The sequence below is a fragment of the Camelina sativa genome, chromosome 2, assembly GCF_030686135.1.
Source record: "Camelina sativa cultivar CO46 ecotype springtype chromosome 2, ASM3068613v1".
In the NCBI taxonomy this organism is placed as follows: domain Eukaryota; kingdom Viridiplantae; phylum Streptophyta; class Magnoliopsida; order Brassicales; family Brassicaceae; genus Camelina; species Camelina sativa.
In genome coordinates this window covers 5,299,240-5,314,366 of record NC_141881.1, presented here as the reverse complement: position 1 = coordinate 5,314,366, position 15,127 = coordinate 5,299,240, and the positions used below count along the sequence as shown (strand labels likewise).

The 15,127-nt window shown below is 36.0% G+C and overlaps 1 protein-coding gene and 1 long non-coding RNA gene across 3 annotated transcripts; both read left to right on the top strand.

Moving 5' to 3' along the window:
• Positions 1-8,038: 8,038 nt before the first annotated feature.
• Positions 8,039-9,679, top strand: LOC104722516 (uncharacterized). Of its 2 annotated transcripts, none has more exons than XR_002034913.2 (3): positions 8,039-8,218; positions 8,454-8,626; positions 9,276-9,679. It is a non-coding gene; the product is annotated as an uncharacterized LOC104722516 (long non-coding RNA). The 2 variants fall into 2 exon arrangements; XR_015573651.1 differs by lacking the exon at positions 9,276-9,679 and adding an exon at positions 8,784-9,232 and having other exon boundaries at positions 8,078-8,218; positions 8,454-8,697.
• A 3,376-nt stretch (positions 9,680-13,055) lies between these two features.
• On the top strand, positions 13,056-15,112 carry LOC104722541 (uncharacterized). Its single transcript, XM_010440732.3, has 2 exons — positions 13,056-13,534; positions 14,524-15,112. The coding sequence occupies exons 1-2, from the start codon at positions 13,379-13,381 to the stop codon at positions 14,896-14,898; spliced, it is 531 nt and encodes a 176-aa protein (XP_010439034.1). The 5' UTR covers positions 13,056-13,378; the 3' UTR covers positions 14,899-15,112.
• Positions 15,113-15,127: the final 15 nt, after the last annotated feature.

Genomic DNA, 15,127 nt, shown 5'->3' with positions numbered 1-15,127 from the left:
GAAAAACTTTCTCTCAATCTCTCACAAACACAATCTCTCTCTCAAAAACTATATGTGCTGCAACACCCTGCAACACTTTATATAGAGAAGCACTCTTTGCTAATTTCCAAAACCAAATTGGAAAACTAACTTATTAAATATTTCCTAAACCACAAATATGTATATTTAGCTTTTCTCCTAAATATACTTGACTTTAGCCTCAAGCTAATTCAAGCTTATCCAACATTCTCCCCCTTAAGCTTGAAGTCTTCTTTTGACACTCCTTGTGCATTTTGAATTCCAATGAGATCTCTCATCTCCTTGAACTTGATTCTTCCAAGTGCTTTAGTCAATATGTCTGCCCTTTGCTCATTACCCGGGACATGTTCAACTTCAATTTGTTCATGCTCAACACACTCTCATATGAAATGAAATTTCCGATGGATGTGTTTACTGCGTCCATGAAAGACTGGATTCTTGGTAAGGGCAATAGCAGACTTGTTATCAACTCGTAATGTAACCTTCGCACACTCACTCCAAACAATCTCTGCAAGAAGTTCTTGTAACCAAATTGCTTGTTTAGCAGCCTCGGTAGCTGCCATGAATTCGGCTTCACACGAAGACAACGCACAACTTGTTGCTTATGTGAACTCCAAGTAATCGGACATTCATTGAGATAAAAAATGTGTCCACCCGTGCTTCTTCCATCATCTTTGTCTACACAATGACTACTATCACTATAGCCCACCAAACCTAGCTCAGCTCCTTGCCTAAAGTGAAGACCATAACAGAGCGTACCCCGGAGATATCTTAAAACCTGCTTTAGAGCCTTGCCATGTGATTCTCTTGGCTCGTGCATGTACCTGCTTAACACACCCACACAAAAAGAAAGGTCAGGCCGAGTATGAAGTAAGTATCGCAGGCACCCGATTTTCCTCCTGTAATCCTTCTCATCAATGCGACTCTCTGCTTCATCTTTTGACAGCTCCAAACCCGAGATCATTGGAGTGCAAACCGCATTACACTCACTCATTCCACCTTCTTCTAGGATCTTCATTGCATAGCGTTCTTGGTTTAATGTAATCCCATTGTTTCCTTGACAAACTTCAATATCAAGATAATAAGTGAGTTTACCTAAGTCGCTCATCTCAAATTTTTCAGCCATACCCTTCTTGAATTCATGTATTAACCGCAAATCCGAACCAGTGACAAGTAGATCATCGACGTAAACAGCTACAAGAAGAAGACTTTCCTCCACCTGCTTTCTGTACAGAGATGGCTCCTTCAAACATCGCTCAAAATTCAATTCTCTCAGAATTGAGTTTAACTTTGTGTTCCAAGCGCGAGGAGCTTGTCTTAATCCATATAGAGCTTTGTGTAGTTTATACACTTTTCCCTCACTTCCTCTTATCACAAATCCCTCAGGTTGGCTAACAAACACATCCTTTTTCAATTCTCCATGTAATAAGGCAGTTTTTACATCAAGGTGATGCACTTCCCCATTTGTTTGTTGCAGCTAAGGCAAGAATGAGTCTGATTGTCTCAATGCGAGCAACTGGAGCAAATACCTCATCAAAATCTACTCCATGTCTTTGTACGTAGCCCTTTGCCACAAGTCTCGCTTTGTACTTGTTTATGGAACCATCAGAGTTGCGTTTAACTTTAAACACCCACTTCAATCCGATTGGCCTCACACCAACAGGAAGATCAACTAAAGTCCAGGTTTTGTTTTTAACTATCGACGAGATTTCCTCTTCACATGCTTCTCTCCATTCTTCATGCTTGTTTGCTTCTCTAAAATCCCAGGGCTCTTCGTTAATCGACAATAGAAGATGTTCAGCCTCAACTTCTGCCAAGAGTACGTAATCACTTAAGTAACTTGGTTTGGTGCTCTGTCTTGATGATCGTCGTAATACTAGCTCAGTCGTCTGGTTTTCTGGTTCAGGACCAGAAGAAATAAGTGGAGTCGATTCAGGTAGCAAGTCTTCTTCTTCTTCTTCGATGTCATCTTCTTCATTGCTTGCTCTGTTTTCATCTTCCTCTGTTCTCTCATTATTATCTCTGATTCCATTGTTCCCAAACTCTCCAAAGCTAATTGTGAACTCTCCTGGTCTTTCATGATTCAAGGCGTTTGCTGTGTTCCAGTTCCATCTTTTGTTTTCGTCAAAGAATACATCTCTGCTCACCATGATTCTTCGAACAGTTGGGTCTAACAGTCGGTAAGCTTTAGAACCGGGCTCTGTTTCGAGATAGACTAGTGGTTTAGACCTGTCATCCAATTTTTTCAGGTGTGGTGCTTCAATCCTTGCGTATCCTACACATCCAAAGACTCGAAGGTGTTCGATATTTGGCTTTCTTCCTTTAAGCGCTTCATAAGGTGTTTGATTGTTCAAGGATCTTGTCTGCACTCTGTTTATGAGGTAGGTTGAATGTCTAACAGCTTCTCCCCACAAGTAATTAGGCATACTCATGTGTTTTAATATGCTTCTTGTCATCTCCAACAAAGTTCTATTTCTTCTCTCAACAACTCCATTCTGCTGTGGTGTGTATGGAGCATTTAAATGCCTTAGAATTCCTTCTTGCTCACAGAATAATTGAAACTCTTGAGACATAAATTCTCCTCCTCTGTCTGTCCTTAGCGTTTTGATGTTGGTTCCATTCTCTTGTTCGACTGTTTTCTTGAAGTTCCTAAACTTTTCAAACGCCTCGCTTTTCTCCTTTAAGAGTATTGTCCACATATAGCGGGAGTGGTCATCTATAAGAACAAAGATGTATCTCTTCTGTGCAGCTGTGGAGGGTGAGATAGGTCCACAAAGATCACCGTGGATGAGCTCCAAAGCCTGAGATGCGCGATAAGATGTTGCCTTAGGGAAGGCTTGTCTTGTTTGCTTCCCAAGTAAACAGGATACACAGGTTTCCTTTTGTATCAGCACATTCGAGATTCCGATGACCAATTCTTTGGCTACCATTGATTTCATGGTTTCAAAACTGATGTGTCCTAAGCGAGCATGCCATAATGTTGATCCGCTTATTGCTTCGATTTGGAGACACTTCTTGTTCTCGATTTCCATAGCAACCTAGTACAACCTGTTTGTTGATCGTTTTGCCTTTACTAGTAAATTTCCTTCGAGATCATGAAGAGTTAGATGATCTTCTCTCATCCTAACATCACACCCTGACTCAGTAGCTTGTCCTAAGCTTATGATATTGCTTCTTAGATCTGGTATGTAATAGACATCTGCTAGTAATTTCTTTTCTCCTCCTTTGGTTATGAACGAGATAGAACCCTTTCCTTTGATGTCAACTTGAGAATCATCGCCAAATTTAACCTTTCCTCTGATTGACTCATTAAGCTTGTAAAACCAAGCTCGATTTCCTGTCATATGGTTACTAGCACCATTGTCCAAATACCAGTCTTTGTCTGAACAGTTTTCCAGCTCAGTCGGCTTCACATTCTTCTCGTTAAGGTACACTATCTCATGCATCATGAGAGATTCGGCTTCTTGAGTGTCTTCTCCTGCATTGTATTGTGTTTCTTGAAGCTTAATCAACTTAAGTAGCCGATCTGGACATTCAGATGCATAGTGCCCTTGCTTGTCACACCTGTAACAAGTGATCTTCGACTTATCCCTCTGTTCCCTCTGTTAGTATCCATATCTTCCTCTTCCTCTTCCGCGGCCTCGCCATTGACCTCGGCCTCTTCCTCCTTCGTGAGATTGCTGCGTGTAGGAGTTCGCATACATGAGCTTGCTCTGATCTTCATGTGAGTCTTCTTCATCGTAAACTCTTTCTTCATAGGTTTTTAATCTTCCTACTATGTCTTTAAAGCTTGCTGTCTTAAGGTCTAGAATTTGCTCAAGAGATGCGATGATATGGATGTATTTCTTGCGAGGTAAGCTCTTGAGAAACTTCTTCACTATCTTTGATTCTTCAATTTCTTCACCCAACAATGCTGATTTTGTTGAAATTTCAGAGATCCTCCCAACAAAGTCGTCGATTGTGTCACTTTCTTTCATATTCAGCCTATCAAACTCAGCCATGAGGGTTTGTAACCTTGTTTCTCTTACTCGCTCAGCACCAAGGTTTCTTGCTTTGATTGCATCCCACACAGCTTTTGCAGTCTCCTGTTTACCAACTTGGAGTATCAGCGCCTCGGGTATGGATTGGAACAGAAGGGCTCGAGTTAGATCATTCTTTCCTTTATCAGCAGAACCGGGATTGATGGTTTCCCAGACTTTGTGTACCCGAAGCGTAGCCTCCATCCGCATAGCCCAGACGGTGTAGTTCGTATTGCTCAACATCGGACATTGGATCGATGAAGGACCTCCTTACTTTGGTCGATTAGTTGCAGGAACCAATTCACTCATGTTTTCGGTTGAAAGCTTCTGAACCTAAAGCTCTGATACCAAATCTAGTTTGCAAAAGATTGTTTAAGAACTCAAAATAAAGAATAACTCTCTTTATTAATCTCAAAGGAAACTCACTCAAAACCTTTAAGAAAAACTTTCTCTCAATCTCTCACAAACACAATCTCTCTCTCAAAAACTGTATGTGCTGCAACACCCTGCAACACTTTATATAGAGAAGCACTCTTTGCTAATTTCCAAAACCTAATTGAAAAACAAACTTATTAAATATTTCCTAAACCACAAATATGTATATTTAGCTTTTCTTCTAAATATACTTGACTTTAGCCTCAAGCTAATTCAAGCTTATCCAACACAATTTACAGCATTTTGAAGTATACATAAGTGTATTATGTTACAAACAAAGTAGAGTTTAAGCATGATGAGTTTATAATGTTTTTTCTTCTGCGTGTTGTTTTAGTTTCTCGGCTTTCTCAGCCTCCAACTTCCTCAGGGTACTCGAACTTATCTTATTTCCACTCGATCCATCATAAACTATTTCCACAACTTCAATCTGCACAAGCATGTCCAAGAAAGATTGGTTCAAGTGATGATGATTGAAGATCTTAAAATGCATCAGGAGGTCACAATCAGTTCCGGATTACCAGGATTCTTTCTAACTTTAGCTTGCCGTCTTGATACTTCGATAGTCTACGTAGGTTCAAGTAAAACTATGTAAGGAAAGAAACACAATTTGGTGTCAGAAGCATAGCAGCTGAGTACCTGAGTTTCAGCTTCTTGTCGCATCCCATCATACCATTGTGCTAGATGTCGAGCATCTTCCAATGGAGCTCCCATTACCATTGACCTCAGTGGCTCAGCGACCTAATAACTTCATCATGAAAAATCTTAGCTATGTTGCAAATAAAAACAGCATAGATATTGACAAAATTAAAGGGTTATGAAACCTGTGTGCCAAGAGTCTTCAAGAGATTTCCGCGCTCTTTCTCCATCAAGGCTCGAGCATTTGCGAAGCTGAGTGAAGCTCTTGTTAGTGTATTACCACTAGTACATGTATTATCCGAACCATATTTCCTACTATCCTCACACAACTTAATACCTAACCGCCAACAAAACAAATAAGAAAATACGATTATATGAATCTTGAAACAGAAACTAGAGACATAAAGAAAATAACCTATTTTGACTTGTTTGGATCATGTAATGATATATCCTTGTACACCACGAACAATATCGCGTTGAAAATGCTGAGAAGAAGAAGAAGTAAAAGTTGAGGGTTTCTTTCTTACAATGAAAAAGAAAGAGAATGGGATAGTTGAAGCTGGAAAAAACCTTAGCAGAGTGTGTTGAGATGTAAAGCTTCTCAAGATTCTGATGCCGATGTAACTCTTCCTCGTCAGTAATTAGAGTGTCTGAACCTCCATAACCACCACCTCCACCAAATTGTCTCAGAACAGCCTCCACCAAGATTTACAATAAAACAGAGAAACATCAACATACTTTGAAAGCTCAAAGACTGAATCAAAACAATAGAACCAAAGATACAAGTTGTCCCAATTGAAACAAACTTATCAAATCAATTTCAGAGAGAGACCAAAGATTGAAACTTTCCAACTTTACACTAATCGAATTTAAGTAAGAGCATCATATTATATAAACCCAGATCAAGAACATGATCAAATTCGAGTGTGCGAATCCTTGAATGAAATAAGCCCTCGAAACAACTCATCAAAAAAGTTTCAGACTTTTTAGCAAAGATGTTCAAAGGTTCTTCTTTTGTAATTAATCAAAGAAAATTAAAACCCAATTTACCTTAAGGAACATTCGATGCCCATCGTGTAATCGATCAAACATTCCGCCGAGAACGACATAACCGAACGAATTCGCCAGAGACAACTTCGACTCTTCCGCAGTCGCCATATTTTTCTTTCTTTGCACAAAATCTCGCCCAATCACGTGAAGCCACGTCGAAAGAGAACTGGGCTTAAATCAGTTCTCATTCAAGAACAAAAAAATTGATCTAAGCCCACTATTCACTATTTTATTAATTACTAGATGAATACCCGTGCTATGCGCGGGCTTGTAGCTTACCGCTTTTTAAACAATTTTGCTACTAATTTGATTTTTTATGTAGAGTTTATCTATTTTTTAATTGTGGAAATCTTGAAAAGTATAATTTGATTTTGATATTTTTTAATACTTCAAATAGGTTTTTTCATTTTGCAATTGAATTATTAGATACATGCATAGACAACTTTATTTTGACAGCTTAACCATTTTACAATTCTTGTCTTAAAATTCTAAAAAATATATTCCAAATGAAAGCTTGATCTAAAGATGCATATTTTGTAACAAAGAGTTTTTTAGCTTCTCAGTTATATACTATGAAATACTAACATTTTAATTTATCAAGATTGCAGCTTGTTATATTTATTAATTATATCTAATAGAAAGCTCTTCAATTTCTTGAATATAACTCTAGAATATTTTTTTTTTTTATAAGAATTTCATTTAATTTTATTTTTGACAACTTCTAAATATTAGAATATGAAAACCCCTTCCTCTTAGTCTCTGTATTCTGCTAAACCAACATTCTACAATTTTATTCAATTATCTTCCATTTGATAGTGAACAAAACTCCAATCTTCTTCTTCAAAAAAAAAAAAAAAATTTAAGGACAAACTTTCATGAATTTCTCTACAATATTAACAAATATCTCTATCACTGCTGCAACTCTTCAAACTATTGACAAAATTATAACTCCTAAACCATATATCCATAGATTCATGGTTTACGCTGAGAGGAAGAAGTGGCTCTTGATTCAATCCCGATACTTTTTTTGTCTTTTGGTGATGCATCTACTTTTTTGAAAAATGTTATAAGCCTCTCTAATTTTTTAATGTAAATATTAAAACTGTTTTTGTAATATAAAAAAGAACAAAATACATGAATATGTCTCTTTGCTTTTAATAAGGATAGACAAGTGGCACTCTCTCTATTACTGATGTGTTACTCAGGTGAAGAGAGTTGACCATCTTTCATAATATAGATTTTGGGCTTAGAACACACTATGTGTTCTCCCGATAATGATGGCCTTAGCTTCACCATTTTTTTTTTTAAAGGCATTCAATTAAAAACTTAGGAAAGTAAAAAACAAATGTTTACAAGGCCATAGGCCCAATACGAAAGCCCGATAAAATATTAAACAAATCCATAATTAAAAGGAAACACAACATGAACCAGTAGTTAGGATTAAACCAGAGATACGGTTGAGAAATTAACTGCCTTAACCCATCTTGAATTATTGCACTCAAAACGTCCAAAGCAGAAGCTGGAAGAAGTTTCATATCACATCTAGAATTAGGTCTTTTTATGTGGTCGCCGTCGCCGCACGTGCTCCAAAGAACCAATGATGGAGAAGAGATAGGGAGAGTTCAGGGTTGGCCTCACGAAAACTTGAAGCTCTGTTGTGGATAGAGATGTCAAACGGGCCTAAAGCCCGCGGGCCAAAAGCCCGCGGGCCATGCATGATATGTCATTTAGCAGGGCGGGCTTGGGCCTTTAAATTGATGCCCAAAAAAGAGCGGATCTCGCGGATTCGACCTGTTTGGTTTGCGGGTCAGGCGGTTTTTGCCCGATTGCGATTGCGGATTTGCGGCTGGTCCAAAGAATCTTTTGTCTTCTTCGGTTCTTCCAACCTGTGTCAATTCATCTTGAATTCTCCATCAATTGGAAGATTATTCTTATGAATTTGGGTAAAGAATGAGAGATGGCATATCAATTGACCTGAATTGCCACCATGAGTCTAAGCCGTTACAAGCCGAAAAATTACCGCCATGAGTGTAAGAAGAGCTATCTTGTAGCCACGACAGGTACTTTGTCTGCTTTTTTGTTGTAGTTTAGCCGAGATTCAGGTTTTGATGATTCATTAGTTCATTAATTCATATTTGTTGTAAGTTTTGATTGGGTTGGTTTTTTGAAATTTTGTGGTCTTCAATAGTTTATCTGGATTATTCTTTGGTTCTAACTTCTCTAGTTCATTAAAGAATTATGATGTTATATGTGTAAAGCCTCAACATGTCTACTAAATTATATAAATTGTTCAAGGTGATCTAGGGATGAATCGAATTATGTCTGAGAAGCTGGACCAGAGAGGAATGATTGCACATATTTGTGCTGTTTTGGAGTTGCAGCAGAGGTTTATGACAACCAATATTTTCATAAAAACGGTTGAGACTGAGAGAAAAGTTCCATGGTTCATCTTATTTCCTCGATGTGAGGTAAAGACATATAAGTTGCTAAGTGATTGCTTGTTGATGAGAGAATGCTTGATCTTAAACACTACAGAAAGGTTGCATCTCGATCTTATATACATGACACTGACGCAAAACCACTCATGTAATCGGTTGTAATATAATCAAACATTGTGGATTGCAGGACACAGTGAATCTCATGGCAACCGTTTTGTTAGCTGCAATGTTTTTGAAATACAAATTAAAAGAAGAAAACACAGCAAAGATAATAGAAATAGCAGTTTCTGATGTCTTGGACCATAAATTTAGAACTCGTGACATGAATACTAGCTTTTGAAATTGTATGTTACCTTTCTCCTCTTCTCTTGGAACTCGTGACATTCTAGGTGTTTTTTTTCTTTACTAGCTAGCTTTAGATATACATATATTGTTCATAAGAAAGTTTCATTGTGTTTTCTTCAGAACATGGTTCTACTTGTTTTGCTATGTTGATGTCATTTTTACGAGATTTTCTTGTTTCCACAAGTTCCAGTTACGATTGCTTTTGTTTTTGATATGTAAAACTCTTTCTTTCACCGGTTATCACTTCCTTTAGTGGAATTGAAGATCTTCATACGGCCTAATCCTATTTTTTTCTTCTGCTTTTGATAGTCTGATTCATATTTTTCGTGTGTAGATTGCATAGTTGTTGTTCACGGTATAGGTACGGTCGTACGGACTAGAGCTTGAGCTTCAGAGCTTGGTGGAGGAGAAGAAGAAGATGCCCGCGGGCATGCCCGTTAGTAAGCAAAGCTAAGTGGGGCGGGCATGGGCATCGATACGTCGCTCGCCGCCGGTGGCGGACCTGTCTGCGGTGGATCACTGAAAATACGGGACCATCACGGTCAGTCCGTTCGGCGTGGACATGCCCATTTGACATCTTTAGTTGTGGACAATAGAATCGATTTGGCGAAAGAAGAGATCTGCAGACTTGAAGTTGTTGCGATGAAGCCAGTGCGATTAAGAGTGTTCGCGGGCAATACCTTTCTATATTAGTTTTAACAACATTGCTTAAATAAATATATTAAGATATTTTCAAAATTATTTTCTTTATTATTTCAGAAATTTTAATAAACAATAACATACTATTTAATTGGCTAAAACTTACTTTTTTATACACAATATTCACTATGCAAACAATTCTAAGTGTATAATGTTGACAATATACATACATATACATAATCTAATTGTAATTTTCACATATTTATGTTAATATTTTATACCAATAAATGCTATGATATTAATATTAATACCAATCACTATTGTAAATTTGGTATTTTGATATCTCTAAACACAATCACATCAATTTATAATACCATATCACATGTCAATACATGTTTTTTTTTCTAAACTTTACTAAATTTATAATTAACGAATTTGATATTGCACCCAAACCAAAATAGTAGTAAGTCGAAATCGGAGTATGAAATTAAATAAATTAAATATATAATTTTATAAAATGTATAGAATAAATATTTTTTTATTATTATTTTGTAGCAAACAAATCTAAATTTACGTAAATATTTTTCGACGCTGTACAACGTGGATCATTATCTAGTATGTAGTAAATTAACACGAACACCTTGACTTTTTTAACCTCATTATGTTGCTAGTTGATACATAGTTTTGAGGGCTCTTCTTCACCCATACTATTTCACAATCTCTAATTTTATAATCCTTTCTTCCATTTAAATTTGAATCCTAATTTTAGTAATTCAAAACTATAATCCAATTGACAAAAACGATTCAGATACATCTTTTCCTTCTTTTTTTTTGAACCTCCAAAAACGATCTTTCTGTTTTTTTTTTTTCTTTATCTCCACCATGATTAATGAAATAATATACAAACAATAAACTTATGTAAACATAAATTAATTTGAATTTTAAAATTTTTCAAAATTTAGGTATCATATTTTACACCTAAAATTATTTTGGGAAACTAGCTTATTATCCTAAAAAGAAATTGTAAGACGATTTGCATTATATTTAATATTATAATATTAAGAACTTTTTATTTATTTCTCTAATTGACATTTAGCGTCACTAATACATTTTACTGATAATTTTGAAATCGCATTTTTAAAAGAGAAATACCCTAAACTAGCACTAATCTAAGTTTTTGTTCAAAAGTTAGCACACATCTTCTAATATTCAAAAAGTAGCATTAGTGAATTATTATCTCCAATTTTATATTAATTTATTGATTTATTAAATTTTACAATGTTGAAGGCGGAGCTTTTGTTCCGACGAAGCTTTCGGTGAAGGCGGAGCTTCCCGGTGAAGGTGGATCTTCCGGTGAAAGTGAAGCTTGTGGTGGTAAAGCTTCTTCTTCATCAGAGATTCTCATCACCAATTGGATTCACATTTTTATTTGTAGCTCCATCATTGTTACTGTCGTCGAGGATTGTGATGGTTATTAGAAGAAGAATAAGAAGAAGGACGGCGATGAAAAAAAGCAACGACAAACACCGTTGATGAGATTGCCACCACCACTCATTGATACTAATTAATAAGAATCACATATTTTTGTTCTTACTACTGAGACCACCACCAGAGCTTTTGAATGTAAAAGAGAAAGTAGAAGCGGAGATGTCGTGGTTGATGAAGGAAGTGAAAGAGAACTTGAAGCTTATCCTCCGCTCAGATCGTTGGGGTTTGTCTTCTACTGAATGAAATGTTGGGTATTGGAATTGTTGGTTATTGAATGAAATTTGAACTGTTGGGATTGTTGGGTAATGAGTGAAATCTGATTATGAGTGGTGGCTTAAATTGTTGGGTATTAGAATCTTAACTGTGAATGAAGTAGAAAAACATGGGTAATCTTGAAGCTGAAATGTGTATTTGAGTTCTATTCTCTCTTATTTGGATACCAAAGTAGTTGCATATCAAGTGTTTGATATAATGTCATTGGGAACAAAGTAGTTGGTAAAGAGTAAAAGTTCATCATTTTGATGTCTTCGGCTTATACTTCGTCTGTTATGGAGTTTACTAGTAGTGCTGATGAGGCGTAGTATGATCATCTAGTTTGGTCATCACCATTACTGGGATTTCTGAATATTTAGGAAAATCTTCCTAAATATCAATGAAGTTTTCCTAAATCTTCCTAAATATTTCAAGAACAAAGCAGAGAGTTGATGATGAAGATGGGAAAATGGCACTTGAATGGAAGTTGAGTTCGTCATTATGGAAGGTCTTCCTAAAATTCAAGCACACCTTCCTAAAAGCTATGGAATCCTTCCTAAATTTTTTAAAAATGTGTTTCTAAATCTCTTTATATGTGTTTTGCTTTATTGTATCACATATTACTTCATTAGTGATGTATAATGATTTGATTATGTGCACATATTGGTGTTTTACAATAAAGGTAGCAAATAGAAATATCCAACATGATGTTTTATGAAGATCTTCCTAAATATCAATGACTTCTTCCTAAATTTCAAAGAGTTCTTCCTAAACGTCAATGACTCCTTCCTAATGCTCTTTTTTTCTTTTCATGACGGTCTTCCTGAAATTCAAGAAATCATTCATAAATCTTCATAACGTTCAGCTTGTTCAGCTAATTTCGCCATGTAAACATTCTCTTCCCTTGATGATTCAGTCGACATCTTCGATTTAACAATCTAAAACAAATCCTACAAAATCAAAAACAACTGAATCAAAACCAGAACTCAAATTAACATCTCAACACTCATTTACTTGACCAAGTTCATCACTGATTAAAAATCAAGAAGTAAATCCAACAAAGCTTAGCAAAAAAACTTGATCTGATGAAAAGGAGATGGAAAGCTGTTAGATATGGATTGGAGCATTCGTTTCTAAGTAATCAGACCTAAGAATTGAATCCAGATCCGATAATGGAGAATCGAGATTCACATCCATAATCCAAAATCAAGCATGACTTGTGTTTAAAATCTGAGATTGAAGAAGTGTTGCAACGAGAGAGGAGAAGCCGAGAAGGAAAGGAAAACTTTTTAGTATTGTGTATAAGGAAGACGACGATTACTACGTTTTTATATATTTCTCTGTTTTATTATTTTTAATAATAATTCTCCAAAATATTAAGTTGTGCTAATTTTGTCATATTAAGGAGTGTGTGCTAAGTTTGGAACAAAAACTAAAAATGTTGCTATTTTTGTCAATTGCCTTTTTTAAAACGAATTTTCTACCCAATTATTCTGAAAAAGAAATCCCTAAGAGAGGGTTATTGGTTCTATGATTTTAATGGATTTGGAAATCCAGACAAAAATAATGTGTTATTCAATCATTGATTTTAAAATACTTATCAAAATGATGTGTTATTGGTTATATGATTTACAAATACTTGTTTAAATCCCATGTTATTCATTTAATGATTTGTTTTTGGATTTCAAAATCTATATTATGTTTTAAATGGATTTGTATGGATTTGTATGGATTTGAAAGTGTAAAATGGAAGGATTCAAATCCAAGGATAAAACATGTTATTTCAAAATCTATGTATTTTGATTTCTAGAATTTACAATTCCATATGGATTTAGAAATCACCTTTCCAATAACAATCCCAAATCATATTTTTCTGCTTAAAAATGTTCCGATTTCTAATTTTGTTTTAAAACTTTTTTTTTTTTTTTTGGTTTGCTTGAAAATGTTTAGAATTAATAATTTGTACGGAGAAAGAAATTAAAGGAATGCGACACAAGAATCGTCCTCTGGGCTTTTTTTTTTTTGCTTTTTTCTTGGATTCTCTCTCTCCAGTTTCAGATGCATTACGCCATGAACGGTGATCCCGAGACGGAGATGATGGATACGGACTCCGCCGAGACGTTTATCCTCGACAAACCAGGCACCGCCAGAGATTTCCTCTCCGCCGCTCGGAGGCTCGTCGATCAAGGAGAGCCATCACAAGCTCTTCAAGCGGTATTTTCGATTTTCTCTCTTCCATACCCTAATTTTTTCCCCCATTTTTTTTTGTTCTATGCGTTTTCGGTTTTGCTTTGGAGCTGTCACTTTTTTGGTCTGTATTTCTTTTTTGGACTTTTGATTAGGGTTCGTCAGAATTGGCTTAAGCTATTGTTAGTCTTTTTTCCTTCTCTGGTGAAGTCAATAAAGTAGTTTACCCGGTTTGGATTACGCAAGATTTTTAGTTGTTTGATTTGGTTTAAGATTCTGCAGATGGCAATATCAAATTAGTTGCCACTAGCTTGCTGATTTTTTTTATTTTTTTGTTTTTTTGTTTTTTTTGCATAAGGATGAATAACATAGTTTTTGGAGGCTTTTGTTGTGTTTTGATGGATCACTAAGATAGATTGGCTTTTTTTTTTTCGGGTGATATTATCATTAGTTACCATTATTATAACTTTGGATTCAAAAGCTCAAATGTGTATTGAGTTTGAACCATTCCCTTCAACTACTTGCCAACAGATTCAACAGCATCGCCTTCATCCCTTTCGTCAAGTCTCCTCTATGGTGGACTGAATAAAAGAAGTAGTTTACTGGTCTGAACCCTATCATATCGCCCTTTATCGACTATCTCATAATTAGAAGATATATATATATATATATATATATATATATATATATATAATTGTAGAGGAATAATGACCTCTTTTTTATTATTAAGATTTTGAATTTTAGTGTAAACATAATTATATTGCTAGTTTTGAGTATGCAATTCAAATGTTATCCTCCTCTTCTAGACTTTCACAATACTATAAAGTATCTTCCTTGTTGAATTGGGATTGGTTGTGAGTGTTAGGAATCATGATTTGATTTCCCGTGCACCTGATTTGTGAGACTTGTATAATGGCAAAGATCATTCACTCACTTTATGTATATAGAGACTGACTGCATTGAACATTTTTCTCTATAGTACCCTTCCCTGAGCCAGTCTGTCTTGTTCTTAACAGGTCGTGATGGCGATGAGAACCCAAGGAGGAGATGAGGCAGTACTTCAGATTCTGAACCGTACTCGTGAACTTTACAAGCGTAGAATCCAAGAAACAGCTAGTATGGATCAGCTGGCTTCTATATTTGCAGAGTGTGCCATTACAGAAGCACAACCTCTCGGGCATGAGCCAACATCATCAAAAGACTTATTTGGTACCAAGGAAACAGTTACAGCTGATGTTCATGGCATATCTATCCTGGAAAAAAGCGGGAGGTCACAGATCATGCTCGATGCCTTTGCTGACGGAAGCAGCTTTATCTGTCTGCAATGCGGTGGTCTGGTGAGCATCCATAGGAAAGATGAACACTATGCGTACTGGTGTAGCAATATGTAATGCAAGGATGTTATTTTGCTGGCCAGCATATTGCCTTTGCTGTTAATTGTTGTTCATCTTTGAATGCAATGGGAGAGATGCATATAACGCCTAAAAATTGCCTTAACCCTTTACATGTAATGCGTGTGCCTTGTGCTTAGTAATAAACGCTTGAAGAAAGGACATTGTATCTGTCACACCTTCGGATCAGGTTAATCTTTTTCTGCTTTGTGCTCTTGTTTCATGTCTC

Bases quoted from the DNA above. Each gene is read 5' to 3' on its own strand.
- LOC104722541 (XM_010440732.3), top strand. From the start codon at position 13,379: ATGCATTACGCCATGAACGGTGATCCCGAGACGGAGATGATGGATACG. The intron at 13,535-14,523 runs GTATTTTCGATT...TGTTCTTAACAG, and splicing joins CATCACAAGCTCTTCAAGCG to GTCGTGATGGCGATGAGAAC.